Source organism: Cydia strobilella, chromosome 8 (assembly GCF_947568885.1).
Source record: "Cydia strobilella chromosome 8, ilCydStro3.1, whole genome shotgun sequence".
Classification (NCBI taxonomy): domain Eukaryota; kingdom Metazoa; phylum Arthropoda; class Insecta; order Lepidoptera; family Tortricidae; genus Cydia; species Cydia strobilella.
Window position 1 is genome coordinate 13,182,393 of NC_086048.1, and position 18,605 is coordinate 13,200,997.

Sequence of the window (18,605 nt, forward strand, 5' to 3'; positions counted from 1 at the left end):
TTGATTTCTATTATTTCATAAGCTTCCATACATACGGTAAAAGCAAACGTACATATATGACAAGACAGGCCTTGCTATCTAGATTCATTAGTGAATATGAACGTTGATATGTTCTATGTTTGCAGATAGTTTGATCATGTCTGTGGATGGTGAGGAGTACGGTCGCATCGAACCAGGGGGAGATGGTCTGCGCGCGAGTCTGCCAAAGACTTGCGCTGGTCCGCAACAATCGGGCATGGCGCCATTTGACAACTACGTAAGTCAATAAGTCCGATTAGGGCTAAATGAAGGCTTTTGAAATAGTCTCTTTGTCCTTAGGAAGCAACTTTACCTTACAACAAATTGACAATAACATTATATACCGTCGAATCTGCTTAGATCCGGTTCGTCCGAATTTTATTTCATGTGATAATTGAAGCAAATGTAAACGAATACCGTCAAAAGAAATTAGGTCGTCAGGGGATAAATGAGCACGCAGCGACAGGAGTCAGTCTTGACCTCTTGCTTTTTTATTTGAAATTAATGGTTCAAAACATGATGAATCAGTTTGATCAATCTTCAATTTGTACTTCTATGTTCTGAAGTTTATTCCAGTCACTTTCGTACACAACTGTATTACTTAGAAAGTTTAATAAATTTGCATTAATTGCACGTGTATAACTTGTACAAGGCACAAACAATAGATAAAAGACCCGAACTTTTGTTTTGGATTTTATTGCTGAGTTCTAGGAGTTCCAAGTAAGACATTATACATTTTGCTAATTAGGTACGACTTACGGAGTCTGTTGTTTGAAATTTGAGTTATAGAGTACACATTTGTACTATCATTACCTCGCAGGAATATAACATTTTGTTCGAGTTACGCAGTCAAAATAATTCGAGATATCGCGTATTTAGGGGTTTAGCGGAAGGGAATTGCATTTTTTTCGACTTTTTTTTTTATACCACGTCGGTGGCAATCAAGCATACGGCTTGCCTGATGGTAAGCAGTTACCGTAGCCTATGGACGCCTGCAACACCGGAGATATTACACGCGCGTTGCCGACCCTAACACTCCTCTCCCTCGTTGAGCTCTGGCAACCTTATGTCATGTCGATAAAAGCGACTAAAAAAATAATAGTGAGTAAAAAACCGTACTGATAAATATTTTGAAATATGTCTCACGATAGTTTAAGTGCGATTCTGGCAACCTTACTTACCGGCAGGAACACAACACTATGAGTAGGGTCTAGTGTTATTTGGCTGCGGTTTTCTGTAAGGTGGAGGTACTTCCCCAGTTGGGCTCAGTTGGGACATACTGAGGATTACAACTTAACGAGGTTCGAGTTATCGAGATTCCACTAGTAGATATTGGGGGTTGTACTGTACCTTATTGCTATCGTCCAATGATTTGAAGCCGAAATGGAAATCATAAATGGCAATTTTTTTTGCCTAGAAAACTACTCTGTTGCGAATAAATATAACACAACAATATTCTCGTTTGGTTTCAGTTTTATATAACCCTAGGGTTGGCAGTCGGAGGCCACGCGGAGTTCCCTGACGCTTGCTTGTCAAAGGACCACAAGAAACCGTGGAAGGACCGCGCGTCCAAGGCAACCCTGAACTTCTGGAACGATATTGACACCTGGCACGATACGTGGGAACTGCCAAAGCTGCTGGTTGACTACGTGAAAGTTGTCGCGTTGTGATTCATTAGAACTTTAGAACAAGTTTATCTACTGCAGTAGTACACTTTGAAGAGATGTTAAATTATAAATTCGTAATAAAATGTGCTAAATGCTATGTTCGACATGACAATATGCTGCGTAAGATTCATACAGTTATTGCCAGCCATGTTACTAGTAGTGCACAACGCAGTGAATTTACGCCTTAGTCCTCGTATTTATTAAGTTATTTAAAAAATATATGGACCTGTAAAATTAATTATGTTTATTGTATTGTATATTTGACCCACTTCCCGGTTTCCGATGAAGCTGAAAATTTGCATACATATGTAAGTCGGGTGACATATGATACCATCAAGCTGGTCTGATGATGGAGACAGAAGATGGTCATAGGTCTACCTACTATCAGCCATACCATGTCACTTGTAGTGCACAACGTTCGGCGTAACTAGTGGCGTGATGCCTTAATGCTCGTTATTATTATGTTATTTGAAAATATATTGACTTCTCAAACTATAAAATGCTCTTTGTAATGTTGTTTGTTTGTCTTTGCTTATGTAAACACATGATTATAAATGCAATAAATGAATTATAAATTATTATGAATTATGAAAAAAGGAAACATGGAACCCTTATAGGATCACTTTGTTGTCTGTCCGTCTGTGTATCAAGACCTTTTATCTTGGGAACGCGTAAAGGTATCGAGTTGAAATTTAAACCATAATACTCAGGTCTACAGTCCCTTGAAGCTGTGAAAAATATCACACTTCTAAGTTAACGTAAAAAAAAAATGCGGCCGATTTTGCCGCAAAAAACGTTTTTTTCGACACAAGGCATTAAAAATTTATAGGATACTTCCCGTTGGCCTAGAACTATGAAATAATATCGTCTTGCACTACACAAGTAGTAGGTGTAGGGAAAAATCTAAAACCTATAAATTTGTAAAAAAAAAAACAATCTTTGTACAGAGCCCTCAGTGGGCGAGTCCGACTCACACTTGTCCGGTTTTTCTTATCGAGCCAACTTTTACCTATTAGGATTTAGGTTGTAGGTATGTACATACATACCTAATAAAAGGCGGCATCGTCATTTATCGGTCGTCACATCACTACGACAACCGGAATGTCACATCACTAAGAAGCGTCGTCCATCTTGTAGATCGGTTTCTGGGCGTCGTACGCGCCACATACTATCCACAACTAAACTCCCATATTTTGTGATTCTCTAATAAATATTTGTTATAATGGTGCTCTGGTGTTTTTACTCTTACAGCTTCAGAAGTGAGATAATCATCTTCGCCTACTACGATATAATTCGTCGGAAATTGAAATTACGAAATTAACCGCGCGTAGTCATTCATTGTTGTGAACGTTATCGTTATATTAACAGAATTAATCTGATTGTAATGAGTAAATGCACCAACACCACTCATCTGTTAAGGACTGTTGAGTATTGAACATACAAGGTTTAAGGTTGGCGTCAAATGATGCCTACACAGAACCTACAAAACGAACCTGTGTCGGCGTGCTTTGTGTTGTGTGTTTGCTTTCAGATTATGTACCTCAGTGATCAATGATCATGAATGTCTGAATAAATATTGAAGAGTATTAAAGCTGCTGGCGTGTATGTATGACAATATTCACAGCAGAATATCACAGGACACGGGCTGACAGTTGCCAATGTTACCATTTTGCTTTTGATATTGGTATGAATAAAATAAGACAGAACAAGAAACAAATTAGTACAGAGTAAGAAATAAATTAGTTCAGGTAAGAAGTCTTGTTGGCCGGTCCAACACCTAACAACGCACCGGGACCATGGTGGTAAATAGATGTTCACTGCCTCACTTATGTGTTGTGTTTTGTGATCCATGTGCTTTCAGATACATAATATAATGTGATTATGTGTACATAACATATTAACACAATGCTATGATCATTTTCTACAGTTTGTGTTACAGTGAGATTTACATTCAAGTAAAAAGGCTTACAAAACAAGTTTGGTAATGTAAATTCAGCCTAGATTGATGCCTTATGTATGCTGGTATTATGCTTTCATGATTAACAATGAGGGCTACTTAATACTTTATCCTTACAGTCAAATTAAAATAGATTTCAAGTTTTCAAAAAACACTGGAGGACAATATCGGTTACAAGTGTTACAACACCGATATGGAGAAATTAATTGCTGTTCCATATATGTGTGTTATTATACATGCTTATTGCAACTGAACTAATGCTTTGTTAGTATGTTTTTGGGTTGTGTAATTTCCAGAAATTTGACAGCAATGATTCTTGAATTGAATTACCATACCGTTGAAGGCACTAGTGGCTATCGGCTTGGCCCTCTATAATGAACCAAACTGGACATGAATAATATTTTAAAGTTAAATGGTTATGGATACCAGGTATATGTTCAAGTAATTCATTATATGGAGATATTGTTGTGCTCCTGCCGGTGAGTAAGGTTGCCAGAGCTCAAAGAGGGTGCGGAGTGTTATGGTTGGCAAAATGTATGTAGCTCCTTTGGAGTAGCAGGTGTATATAGCCTACGGAGACTGCTTAACATCAGGCGGGCCGTATGCTCGTTTGCCACCAACGTAGTATAATAAAAATATGTTAATAAGTGACTAATCTCTGGTTTCATGGAAAAGGAGGTATTTATTTAGAAAAAAAAATATTTGTTCATGATTTACCTACATGTATACTAAGGGTTAGTATTAGTATGTGTTACATTGACTGCAGGTTGGTAAAATGCGCTTTGTGAATAAGCAAAAAATAATTATTGACATTTACCTATATTTGTAGTTGGGTAGTGTCTGCGACAAATTGTATTCACTACATGTTGCCGGAGCCTTCATGGACTGACTATTTTAAAAAGCAGTCCATATCACATTCTTATGCATATAACCTCATACATCCTTATCTTTGCAATTAATATTAAGTTGGAGACATACAAATTAACATGGATAATTTCTGTCTGTACTTACATACATTTCTTCTATGTATGAAAAATCTCATGAAAAGAATATTTACTTATCCAAATTGCATACCACTTATAGTATACCTATTATGGTTGTTGTTTTGTTCATAGGGATGTGGTTTAAGTTTGCATTGCAAAATATTTTTCACAAAATTTCATCATGTCATGAAATGAACCAAAGACATATACTTCGACAGACTTACCAAACAAATGAAAGTTTTATTTGCATGACGTTGTCAAGTGTCCACTTGAGGCATTGACAATGATAATAATTTGTGTCTTTATCTTACATTATATTTCAGATGCATTTCCTTATAATAAAACTTAATTGCTGGTGAAGTTTTGACCATAAGTTTAAAATACTTGCATCGATTTAGTATGATTACAGGAGTTTCCAAGGTTTAAATCTTGTCAAAGAGATGGAAATATTGTACTAGGCATTTATTAAACTGTGTATCATACTGGTAAAGCAGGTTGTTGCTAATGGTAAGCAAGTTGAATACTTTCAGGAGTCGATATGGACTTTGACTGTCTACATGACATACATGTCTTACATACAAATGCCATTGGAGCACTGGACTCTAAACATATCGGTCAGTTAAGTATTAAATGGATGCATAATAAACAAAGGTAAATAGCTTGGTTAAAGCTTTCCATATATTTTAACCCATTTACTGCTAATGAACATTGACCGAAGCAAGTCATGTCATGAGCTACTTACTGTTTGAAGTTATTGACACTTTTCCTCTGAACTTGCAGTATGTTGTGATACTTTTTGTATTATAAAACTGTACATTTTAATTGCTTCTTGTTTTCATAAATGAGAAGTTAAAAATTATTTTTCACAAATTTTGTGGATTCACTATTGTTTTGCAAGATTTATAAATGGTATTCTATTGTGAACTCATTTACCTTACAATGTGTGCTTGCATGGTATTTAACAAAATGATTTAGTTTTGTGCAGGTATGAGTTAACCTGGATGATGATGTGTTGAGTTACCAACACATAAAATGCACATGTACAGCTGAAGAAAGTCAAGTTGTGTCTTGGGAAGCTTTGTTTGACAAGCTTTATGGTTTAAGCATATGTACCATTGATCTGGCTGATTGATACACAATATACACTTTGATGATGGTTGCAAAACACAATTAGTGAAACCTCGATAAGGCGAACCTGGGTAAGAGAGTAACCTCGATAACATGAACTTCTGTTCTGGTTCTACCGTAGTTCAACGGTAGTATAGTAAGAGTGTTGTCTTTATTTAGGGGCTCGGAAGAGGCAAGCCAAGTTGCACATAATTATTTTATAATTGGTCGCATGTAGCGACTGCTTATTATTTTATATCTTCGATGTTAAAGGCAAATGCTGTTATTCCAACTACTACAGTGTAATTTTCTCCATATATTTTCAGATTAAGAACTGACTGCTATTGCTACACTGTGTTTCGTGTATACACTCTCAGATTAAGATTTGAGTTGTGTTTTGCCTTTATATTCTCGGACTTGGAACTGAGATGTAATTTTATTAGACACTCGGATTGAGAACCGAGTTATTATTTTATTTATATGCTCTCGGATTGGGAACCGAGTTGTGATTTTGTTTTATCCCAGATTTAGAACTGGGTTATTGTTGTCATACTAATGTGTTTTGTTAACAGGTTTGCCGACTATAATAAACACATTGTGCTTGATTATTGTAGTTACCTACCATGGTAATGCTTGCAATATATTGTTTTATGGGGGCCCCACTGTTTGCCATTTTACTTTAAAGGCTGATTCATAATTCTATCGGTTGCTTCAATGTCAGCTAGATATAGAGGTTAAATTATATTCGTATTTAGTCCTGGATAATTTTAACAGTGTAGTAGTCTCGATCGCTGGCCAATCTGACGCGAATTTAGAGTCGCCGAGATGAAAGAAAAAATTACCAACTGTCACGATGACATTCATATCTTTTTCGCGCGCCATATAACGCACATGTCGCTTTATGAACAATTTATGTTTTATTGAGTAATTCTTAGTTTTCCCGTAATAATCAATGCAGTTATACCTAAAAAGACGATATGCGGTGCAAAGTGCACATGGAAAGTGAAAGTTATAAAATATCGGAACGTAAGTACATTATCATCAGGAGATAATTGAAGCAGTCTTCATTTTCCAAATTCTTGCTACTATAAGGTGCTAAAAGTGTTCCCGTGGGGAAACTTGGAGGTGTGATACAATAGTTTATGTACTTATCCTCACTTTATTATAAAATACCTATACAATTTTGTATCTAGTTCTTATACATTCTCGTGTGACGAGTTTGTCTATGTCCTTGTTGGACATTGTTTAAGGGTTGACTTGAAAATACCCATATGTCGCGTGGCGACATGGTGTTATGTTATCTTTGTCCGTGGGACATTCTGGGAGATGTTGGCTTAAAAATATCCACATGTCGCGTGGCGACATTGTGCCTCGTTCGTGGAACGAGGGTCAGATCTTTTTAAAATGACTTCAATTACTATGCTCATTGCATAGCAAGAAGCCCTTCGTCCGTGGGACAAGTAAGAGAACCGAATATTCAATAATAAAATGGAATTAAATATATGACCAGAAACACGTCATCCGTGGGATGATAATACACGAAATGTCTTTTAATAGCTAATTAATTTCTTATAATGACATTAGCAGCTGAGATTGACCTAACAAGAAACCCAAATATCTGGATCAAATTTAGCGCATCTTGTCACAGTCATGAACGGGGTCCTGTGTCATGTACATGAATATCAACTAGCTTATTCTAGTATTGTATGCTAATTAAGTGCTGACTTATTGTTTACAAATAATAACATTATTCTGGAAGCTGCTGGAATAAAATATTTGGATTAAGGTCTGTACCAAACACTTATAATATATGCTGAACCCTTTTGAGGCATGTCATTTTTATTATTCCTTTGCTAATCAAAAATTCTGTAGCCTTATCCAGAAGAGAGGCAGTCAGTAAATAAATAAGTGACTCAGTAGTGCACTTCATAGTCTTCATACCTACTCATATTATACTAATATGCAAAAGAATGCTATCAGCCTTTATAAGGACAAGATCCAGACAGCTGCCTTATTATGAAGATCAAATCTGGGGGTTCATGGCATATACTATTTTCATTAACACTTCTTACAAGCTTCCTATAGCTTAAGCTTGTTTCATAAATTTCATAATATCATATTGTTAGAACGGATTTTTTTTCCTTTTGCAGGCAGTTTGGTAAATTGCCATACATGTTGACTAATACATTCCTTCTAATATCATAAGGAAAAATAACCCTTTAAGGGTTACTCAATTCAATTCAATTATAAATATAAATACTAATTTATTTTAGCCACTCTCACAAGAAATATAAATATCACAACAAATTATGATAATATTTCTTATTCTTATTCTTGATATGTTCCCGGATAGCCCAGTCAGTTGTGCATTAAAATTTTTAGGTTCTCAAAGCCCAATTGCCTTTGATCAAAATAATCAAACATGACATAATTTCCATTTCCTTCAGAAATATGAATTATATATTGAATTAAATCAAGAGTTTATTCCTCCTTCAAATTACAGATAATGAACAGTAAGTTGTATAAAATACAAAACTGTAGGTGAACAAGGGTACTTACAATACCAAAGACTATACATAGAAAACTTTAATCAGTCAGCCATTGGGTGGATGTCTAATATCAATAAATTATAAATTCTGAGCAAGTCCAAAGCTCCAAACTCTCATTTATTTAAATTATTTACCAAACTTTTGGGCCTTTTATAAAGGCAAGGCAAATTGTGTCAACATTTTTCCTACAATTGCTTGGAACCCTTTCACAAAATGGTAGGGTTCAATTTAGCACGAGCTCAGATTTCGATACATTTGTGATAAGGAAATAGAAATTTAATGGATATGTAAGTAATATTAAATAGGTAGGTAGGTTATATAAGTAGGTAGGTAGGTAGATAATAATGTAGGTTTATAGGTATTATGCAATAGTCATATCACATTTCCCAACATTTAAACATTAGTGTCCCCGTTACCTGGTATTGTTTGGTTTTGAAGGGTCTACTAACTTTAAGCCTAAGACATTAAATAAAACAACATTATTAGTTAGGTATGTACTAGAAAGATTCTTATCCAAAGTTTTCGAATGTTTGATACCTCTTGGTACTGTAAAATTACTTTAAACGGTTGGGGGATGATGATGATGATGGACCTGATGAAGACAATTATCGATAATAGAGCTGAGATGGAAAAAAGAATTGGATTCCAAAAAGAAAAATATGCTTTATGCCATAATGAGCAATTCCTATTTATTTTTATTTTATTTGTAATGATATAATTAATCAATTATATTTATATAATCAGTAGTGAATTGAAATAATTTCACAAATACAATAAAATTCACAACAGATCATATTGTTGCATTTCATTTATATCGTTTTTTATATAATTTCTGTATGAATATGTTCAGTATAGATCAAACAGAAGTTGGAAAGACCTTTTAGCAGTAAGACTGTCCAAACTGATCTATGAAGTTATTTGTGGCATTTAACAGAGCATTTGAGACAAACTTTCTGTTCATAATAACTCATAATTATGATATGTAATGAGAATAGTCATTTTCTGTTTTTCATTGTATTTCGGATTCTCAAGGCTAATGCTTATGTTGTAATTGATTCATGGCTTTTATTATGGAATTATGCAGGAAACGCCACAGACCGATCCACATACATATGTGGTGGTAATTTCACACATTTTCAATATAATAAGAATTTATATTATCTGAACCAAAATTATAGGTTGTTTCGGTTCAAATTGCTTACTTACTAACTCATTTAGAATCTTTTGTCAGATTCAGTAGGTAGTGGTTGAGAAATACTAGAACAAATAATTGAAAGATATGATTCTTTATCTCTAACAGCATCACCTTTTTATATTCCTAGATGTATATAGACATTAAATAAAATATATTAAAAGACAATGTGAAACTTGTTTTAGATAGGGAAGCAATTTAGAATATTTTAAGTGTAGGATGTATTATTTATATTACCCCTTATAGCATAGTAAGTGACTATTACTTACTTAGCTTAGTTAAGTGGTTACTTAACAACTTTTTAAATAAGGGTGCTTAAATCCCTTCCAACATAAGCTATCTAATGTTTAATCACCATGTACATTTATTAGTACTATTGTTGAAAGTTGTTTAAACAACTCCGAGCATGTCCTAATCTCCCAAGATACACCAGGTCTGGGAAAAGAAGAGTGGTATTCAGACTTTAAAATATGGACATGATACAATCTATTACGCTTAATTGCGTGAATGTGAAGCAATGAGTGTCTTCTTAAGGGTGTATGTTACAAATAATAAATCAACTTGAGATTTTGAAAGTAAAATTACAGTCTTAGATATTTCATGTTTCAACAAATAATACAGTTCCTTTTATTTTTATGTTTATTTAAAACAGCAATACTCTTTAAAATCTTTAGAGAAGAAAAATTAATAATAAAGACTGCCACGCCACGTTTTTCCTTTACTGGGTGATGCCCCGAAAATATGACTGTCTAGACTCAATTTATTATTGTTTATGAATAAATAAATGAAATGAAATATGTATTTATTGGAATAAACAAATATAATATAAGAGAAAACTATAGCATCATAATGTCTTAAAACCTTGTCTGATGTGTCTTAGACAAGCAACAAGAAAATAAAGGGTAGATAAATAGTAACGAATAAATATCTTTTATCTTTATCTTTGACAGTTCTCATGTCTTCTTTCTTTTATGGAGGCTTTATATTTATATACCGCAATATAGGTACATTATTACATATTTTCTTTACATTTTCTAATTATGATGTCTCACATTGGTCAAGATAAAGATCATAGTATATGGGTAGGTCTCACCAGTGAACATAATGTTTTAAGCATAAAGGGATGCTCCAGATAACTACTCTGTTACTGTCTGCTGCTCTTGTTAGATATGAATTATCTTTACATCAAAACTCAAAACTCTTATCTTTACATGTTCAAAACTTTGAACGCAGTAAATAAATCTCTGATTCTCAGAGTATTTACCCATTAAAGTAGTATAAGTTCAAAACCTAATTTTATTATTGGTAATTCTCATGTAATTGGTCGGAGAATTTTTTAAAATTTCTCTGCTTTTTGCCAGGAAACTCAAAAGCCGATTTTGATATTTTGAGATTTCTCATAGCGACTTGTTTATTTAGCCTTAATTTTAATTTTTTTATGGAATATAGAGATAGGTATAGGTTTCCATGATAGATAATATATAGATATACATATTCTTGCCAAAAATACAAGTGCTTGTTTTTGGGTAGATTTTTGAGACATTTATTTTTACAAATTATTTAATTATCTTCTCTAAACATCTACACTGTTAAAATTATCCAGGACTAAATACGAATATAATGATAGGATTAAACGAACTTACCTGAAGTGAAGTTCAATCCTGATTATATGAAGTATTTAGTCCTGGATAAGGGGTATCCCCACCCTCCTCGAGTAACCATGAATCCATGGTTACTTCCCATTTAGTGCATGAATACTCTAAACTATATGAATGTCATCGTGACAGTTGGTAATTTTTTCTTTCATCTCGGCGACTCTAAATTCGCGTCAGATTGGCCAGCGATCGAGACTACTACACTGTTAAAATTATCCAGGACTAAATACTTCATATAATCAGGATTGAACTTCACTTCAGGTAAGTTCGTTTAATCCTATCATTATTGTGTGTTCTTTTATGAGCTGTTACTCGAACACTCGGCAAGGGATGCTATCCTTAAGAGGCTAGTTCCTGGCGCCGGTAATCGCAACATAGGCTTTAAGAGGCGGTCTGTTGCTTGTCACTATCCTTAAGAGGGTAGTTTGTTACTGGTATCTGCAGTGCAGGCTTTAAGAGGCGGACCATTGCATCTGATATAAGACTTTCGGCAAGGGATGCTATCCTTAAGAGGCTAGTTCCTGGCGCCGGTAATCGCAACATAGGCTTTAAGAGGCGGCCTGTTGCTTGTCACTAACCTTCAGAGGCTAGTTGTTATTACTATCTGCAGTGCAGGCCTTAAGAGGCGGACCATTGCATGTGATATTAGACTATCCTTCAGAGGCTAGTTATTGCTATCTACAGTGCAGGCCTTAAGAGGCGTACCATTGTATGTGATATTAGACTATCCTTCAGAGGCTAGTTATTGCTATCTACAGTGCAGGCCTTAAGAGGCGTACCATTGTATGTGATATTAGATAACTGTCTATCTTTATCTTATTATTTGTTGTTGACCTTGAGAGGTTGGCTTGAGACCTTGTTTCACAAAAGTATGTTTTAAGACTGCAGATCTTAAGATTACCTTGAAAGGGTTGCTTGCACTTATACCTTCTAGAGATCGCTGGCGAAGTTCCGGATCCAGTAGAGTTGGAGGGAGTGCCTGTTCGGAATGCCCAGTTGAAACGAGTGCATGCAACGCGCTCCGTGACAATCTTATCGTGAAGGGCCGACTTCTACGGTCGTTGCGCCTACAAGGGCAGTGGTATCCTAGCCTGCATATGGTATTTTAACACGGTAATGTTTTTGTCTAATAATTAAATCTGTGGATAACTGCCATTAGTCACGATGCTAGAAAGCGGTGACATGAAGTACTTGATTATGTCACGACTAAAGGTGATTATGTAATTTATAACAATGTTGCTAAAGAGCGCCCATGAGTTCTGTCCAAACATAATTGCATCTGTCTCATGTTTTTACAGAAGTAGACAAATTTTGACTGTCATTGTTATTTACGGTATGATTTTATGGCTATCAAGCCGGACCTGTGATCGAAAGGGTCTAACTGTGCCAATTGTGCATTTATGGATCATCGTAACCTTATCACAGTTATTTGAACAACATTGGTATTATACTAATGCTAAAAGCCTGTCGCTGGCTATAGTTCCAAGGGTAAATTATCACGCCTTGTTATGTTAAGGAACCTAGTCTTTTCACACGTATGTTACAGAGGTTCGTAAACAAGAGTTTATGCTGTTTTCATGTGCTGCATCGGAGGGCAGCTATGCACACGCATGAGACGTGTCCCATGTTAGCCTCTCACGAGTTGTACGCATTTTGTGCGTGCGTGCGAAGGGGTCTTATATCCTATGAACGGACGACCCAACTGTGAGTTTGTTCCAAGTCTTTGCTTTTAAAACAACGCAAAACATCTTTGTTACGTTTAGCGGTCAGTATGAAACGCACCGCTCATGGAAGGTTTGGGTTACCTGCATGGGTACATTATACAAGAAGTTTATAAATAAATATCAAATAAATCCTTCCAAGTTATGACGTTATTCACAAGAAAATAATTTATGTTAGATTGCGTTGCAAAAGTGGTTTATCTACCCGCCGCTAGATGTCAATATTTTATTACTTGCATAAACAATTAATTGGTATTTCTATCCTCTTGGTGTCATATGCACATGAAAGGTTTAGTATACCTTTGTGTATTTCGAGCAAGTACCGAGCAGTCTTGCAAATGCTAACACCTCTTGTAGGTACCACGGAACATTTGGTTCCTAGCCTGGTCATGCAATCTTACATTTAGTTCAGTCAGCTGACCTTAGCCTTACCCCAATTCGATTAAAATAGAACTAAATGTCTTGGTGTAAGTTGACGATAACGAAATAGACCGTTTCAACGGAACTTGAGTCAATTACTTAAAAGGACCAAGCCTTGTGTATCGGCTGAGCATAAAAGATGCTTGTTCAATTCGCAGAATAACGAACAGATGGAGGCTACCGCCACCTGGTGGAGGCCCAGCTTGTTGCGATTGCGTTGGCTGCGGCTGTCTCCAGTGGCGGCACGGCTAGCAGTGACCTTCGGGGCGTAGGTCGGGTCAGGAGATGGCCGAGCTAAAAGGCGGCATCGTCATTTATCGGTCGTCACATCACTACGACAACCGGAATGTCACATCACTAAGAAGCGTCGTCCATCTTGTAGATCGGTTTCTGGGCGTCGTACGCGCCACATACTATCCACAACTAAACTCCCATATTTTGTGATTCTCTAATAAATATTTGTTATAATGGTGCTCTGGTGTTTTTACTCTTACACTAAGTAGCTAAGCGGGCAAGGTGTAAAAAAAATATCTAACCATATTATATATTTAAACATGTTTTAGTTCTCTGGGAAGAACTTTTAATAAAATTTGTCGGTTATTTTGTAAAAATGAAATATGAAACTAAAATTACATACAATTTAATAAAAATACAATTTTAAAATACACATTTTCAAATTTAAATGACATTGAAAATAAAAAAACCTTGGGCAAGTATTTAAGGATGTATGATGTTAGAGCGAGCGTCTACGGCCAAATAGGCTGTTTCAGTCCTCGTTGCCTGAGGATGGGGACATTGGGGACCCGTTGGGTGGTCGCGTTGCGTTGTCAGGAGTTTGCATTTTGTAGCTAACACATGTGTAAATAAAAGCGTTTGCAGATTATTCTGAACACTTCCTCCGTTTTGTTGCTTTTATTGCTGACTGTATTTACGACTATATTTACGCGTATAAAAATAGCACCAGCAGCGCACCCACTACAAAACAAAATTATTATTTTTTAGGTGTTTTTCCTGTTATGTCGTCTCGCAAGTAAAATCCAATAAATGTATAATTACAGCGCGCGGCGCATAAATGGTAATAAAATTCGATCATCTAGCTCCCACTTAAGCATAACTGGATGTGCCAGAGTGACAGAATGTACTAGTTTTGTTGATCGAATATAACCAACGGCCCGATTCAAACAATACTTATAAGAAGTCACAGCGGTACGATGCCATTCTATCAGTGTCAAAAGTGACATTTCTCAACCAGAAAACGTCACTTTTGACACTGAGATATCGGTATCGTACCGCTGTGATTTCTTATAAGCATTGTTCGAATCGGGCCGCAAGCCCTCTTCCCGTCGAAACAGGTATAGCTTGTTATTAAGCCAAATTGAACTCGAGTGGCATTCAAACTTTATAAATTTGTAACTGATTTGTTATTAGGGCTGAGAGCATCTCTCGCACCTATATATAAGAACGAGCGAGGAACTGTAAATCTAAGTGATGTCAAAGTGAGATCAAATTGCCGTCAAATTGTATGTCCGGATTGGCCTCCTCAAAGTTGAAGAGTTTTATTCTGTAAGTAGTCGTTTACATCCATTGAGTTTATGCGGACGTTGTCTTTAATTACTTCATGGTTACAATTTTTTCGGGAAATCTATTAAAGTAACCTTTGAGATCTTGAATAATACGACTTGTTTTAAGTTGTTTGGTTCAGTTTAGTTTTAACTGCACAGATCTACAACGAAAATGTTTATAAAAAGTGCCGTGGTTATTGCGACATTACACTTCGTAAGCGCTCAAAAAGGTGAAGTACTGATTTTCAATAAATCATTCAATTTTTGAGTTTTTTTTAAATAGGTGTGCTCTTTAATTGTTGAAAATTTATTAAACCAGCGGGTTATAATGAGATTCAGTACCATATTATGACCCGGCGGGTCATAATGAGATTTAGTACAACCCGGCGAAATTATAACTTTTAAAAATCGAACTGGCCACTACAAGCCATATACGCCAAACAAAGAAAATAAAACAAAAGCCGCGAGTGTTGCAAAACGCTGCAGTATTATTAGCAGGAGGTTGAAGTTGAAAGATTATAATTTGTACGTTTTTTTTTTAAATAAGGTACTTTAAGTTTTAATAAAACGTTGTTTCTAGTAAGTAGCCTTGCTTTTTATTGTCTCGCAAAAGGTGAGAAGAAAAGTAGAGTATTCTCCTTTGGGATAAAGCTGTTCGTCTTGGGCGAGCTTGAATCCCTCGTTGCACTCAGGGCTCCGTTTTAATTCCCTCGCTTCGCTCAGGAATTAACTCCTACCACCCTCGCTACGCTCGTGAGTTAAATCTGGAGTCCCTCATTTGCTCAGGAACTCAGGATTCAATATCGCGCCCGTGACATAAAACAGTGCTTTATCCCCTCAGTGTAAAATCTACTATTATGCATGACCTTGCAACACAGTAAAGTTCAGAAATGCAAGCTTGTGCATCTTAGGGGCAATGTCCTGTCGAGTCGAGTTGTGGAACTTGTGGACGATCGTTACATACAAAGTACTAAACGTGATATGACAATATTACGCATTCAAACTTGCACATCTTTAGGCCATAAAAAAGGAATTAAATCACATTTCAAGTCGATTTTATAAACGACTGTTTCGTTAGTTTTTGTAAATCTTGTCGAAACGGTTGAGCTAGGTTATCAATAGAATAGATACAAATTATATGGGGCATACATAACAAATTATATCTATCTATATATAAATGCGTGTGTCCTGACTGACTCACCTGATTCATCAACGCAGAGCCGAAACTACAAAAGCTAAAAAGTTGAAATTTGCACACGAGATTGCATTTATAAAGTGTATAAGAAATAAGAAGCGATATTGAAACCCTTGAGGGGGTTAAAAAGGGGTTCAACGTTTGTATGGCGTTCAAGTTTTATTTTAAGCTAGGAACTTGAAAATTTCAGCGTTTTTGGAAATTCATCCCCTACGGGGGTTAAAAAGGGGATGAACGTTTGTATGGCGAACAAGTTTTTTTAAGGAACTTAAGCCTTGAAACTTCGTGAAGGGGTATATTGTTTTATTTTTGTAATTTTTTTTAGTGCAAATCTTTTTGGCCCAACCTGTATTAGTAATTAATGGGAAACCTGGCTGAGTATTACGAATATTAACTTAAAAAACAATTTCGACATTATTGGCAAATAACTTTTTTCGACCTCGCAATTAAATACAATACTTAAATAGCTCTAAATAATGTTTCTTCATCATCAATTACACTTTTAATTGAAATCCTATTGTATACTCAATAGGATATAGGACTCATACATTCATATCAAGTTCCAATATTAAAATGCATGAATTACTGAAATTAAAACAGCTATTCGGTAGACTGCCAAAGGCACAATGCCTAGATGTCAATAATGCGGACGTCAATGGATGTTTATTTGTGAAGATATATTAACATATCCACCATCTGTATATACATGAAACACAGTCAGTATTAAATTGTAAAACGGGACTTAAACGCGTATTTAAGTTTTAAGATTTACATCCGACATTTCGATTCGTTGTCCCAGTGGTCCCGGAAAAGACTGGCTAAAATTGACATCAACATCAAGGCCTATTCACTTCCTTGGAAAGATGTAACCCCTTAAAAAGAGTTGCCAGTAATAAAAAAAAAATATTTTTGTACAGCAACATTGCTCCCAACTGATAAAAAATTTCACGAATTTTATACATTATTAATTATAAAACGGGACTTAAAACACTTAAAACTTAATTACACGCGATTTAGGGTCGGATGCACCAAACCGTCTGTCACCGTTAAAGCGTTCACTAAATTTTATCGTATGAGAAGTTTCATAGTTGACTGCTGAGTGACGTTGATCAGTCCGCTAAATGTGGTTGGTGCAACTGGCCCTAAGTCGAATCCTGTTTTATAATAGCCTGTCCTTGAGGTACTTATTTGTATCTTTCATATATTATAGTGTTATGTAGATAACAAATATGTTTATCAACAAAATTACCAATACCCGCCAGGCTAAACCGGTTGTCAATTTTAGTTCCATTGGTATACAACGAGGCAGGGCGCTAGTATAGGTACTTAGGTATAAACAAAGATAGATATAACTCCGTAATAGATGGATACAGTCTAAGGAAAAAACGTGCCTCGAAAATCAAGAAAATTTGATTCTCGTTCAGAAGGCGCTACTAGCTTTGGCCTACTGTCGTATAGATGGCGTTGACGGTTTCGTTTGTTATTTAACAATTTTAACGCATATCAGTGAAAGAACATCAAAATCATAAAAATAATTAATGCTAATAAAAAAAATCATTTATCCATATTTAAATAGATTTTATCGTATTTTTATAAATATTTATTTTTAACAAGTTTGGGAACAAATCAAATTATTTTATTAAATATTTTGATTTGTGTTTTTTAAAGTAGTCACACTACTATATATAAATTAAAAACTGTAATAGATGTCATATATTAAAGAAAAAGTGACGAAGCCCTCCAGTGGTGAAGGCCGGATTCGAACCGGCGTCTTTAGCTATCGCGGCTAACGCCATGAACCCCTAGGCCACCCCGCCACGGCGGTGCCCGTCCGAATTTCTCGACTATATGCCATATTTATTTTTAGTTTTAAAGTGTGTCGACAGATGGCAGTGAATTTACTGGGGTTACAAAATTTACTATGACAGTACCGCTCTAGGATAAGTTACTCTATGGTATAAACGAACTTTTGAAGGGGACATTTTTTTGTATGGAGTTACTCGTATCGTTCTTCTCCTAGTGAGTATTATATTCTTTGATCAACATCTTCTAGCCGCGCGAATTTTTCGAACTATCCGCACTTGGTCTTGTTTATCAACTTGAACGTTTTATACCTACATGAAACATGAAACGTTGATACATGAAACAGTTCCATTAATAAAATTAGATACGGACTGACAACCCAAAGCAAAGCTTACAATTTTGAAGGTAGTATCTTGAAATTAGGAGCATTAGGAACACATATTTTCCAAACAGCGTAGAGCTCCGACCACTCCACTAAGCGCGAAATGTTGAATGTTTTTATTTTATTTTATTTATTTTCCTTATTGGGGAAAAAACAGACATAGACAGATAATACAAAAAGAGGATATTGGATGCGCTATATGCGCTGGTGGCCTAGCGGTAAGGGCGTGCGACTTTCAATCCGTAGGTCGCGGGTTCAAACCCCGGCTATTACCAATGAGTTTTTCGGAACTTATGTACGAAATATCATTTGATATGTACCAATCGCTTTTCTGTAAAGAAAAAGATCGTGAGGAAACCGGACTACTCCCATAAGCCCTAGTTTACACTCTGGG

The 18,605-nt window shown here is 35.7% G+C and overlaps 1 protein-coding gene across 1 annotated transcript in view; it reads left to right on the forward strand.

The window, feature by feature from the left end:
• Window positions 1–1,745, forward strand: part of LOC134743727 (uncharacterized) — a 50,538-nt gene extending 48,793 nt beyond the window's left edge. Inside the window, exons 21-22 of the mRNA XM_063677340.1 lie at window positions 126–256; window positions 1,491–1,745. Of these exons, the coding sequence (XP_063533410.1) occupies window positions 126–256; window positions 1,491–1,688 (329 nt within the window). The 3' untranslated portion in view covers window positions 1,689–1,745. The remainder of the gene's footprint in view (window positions 1–125; window positions 257–1,490) is intronic.
• The last annotated feature ends 16,860 nt before the right edge of the window (window positions 1,746–18,605 follow it).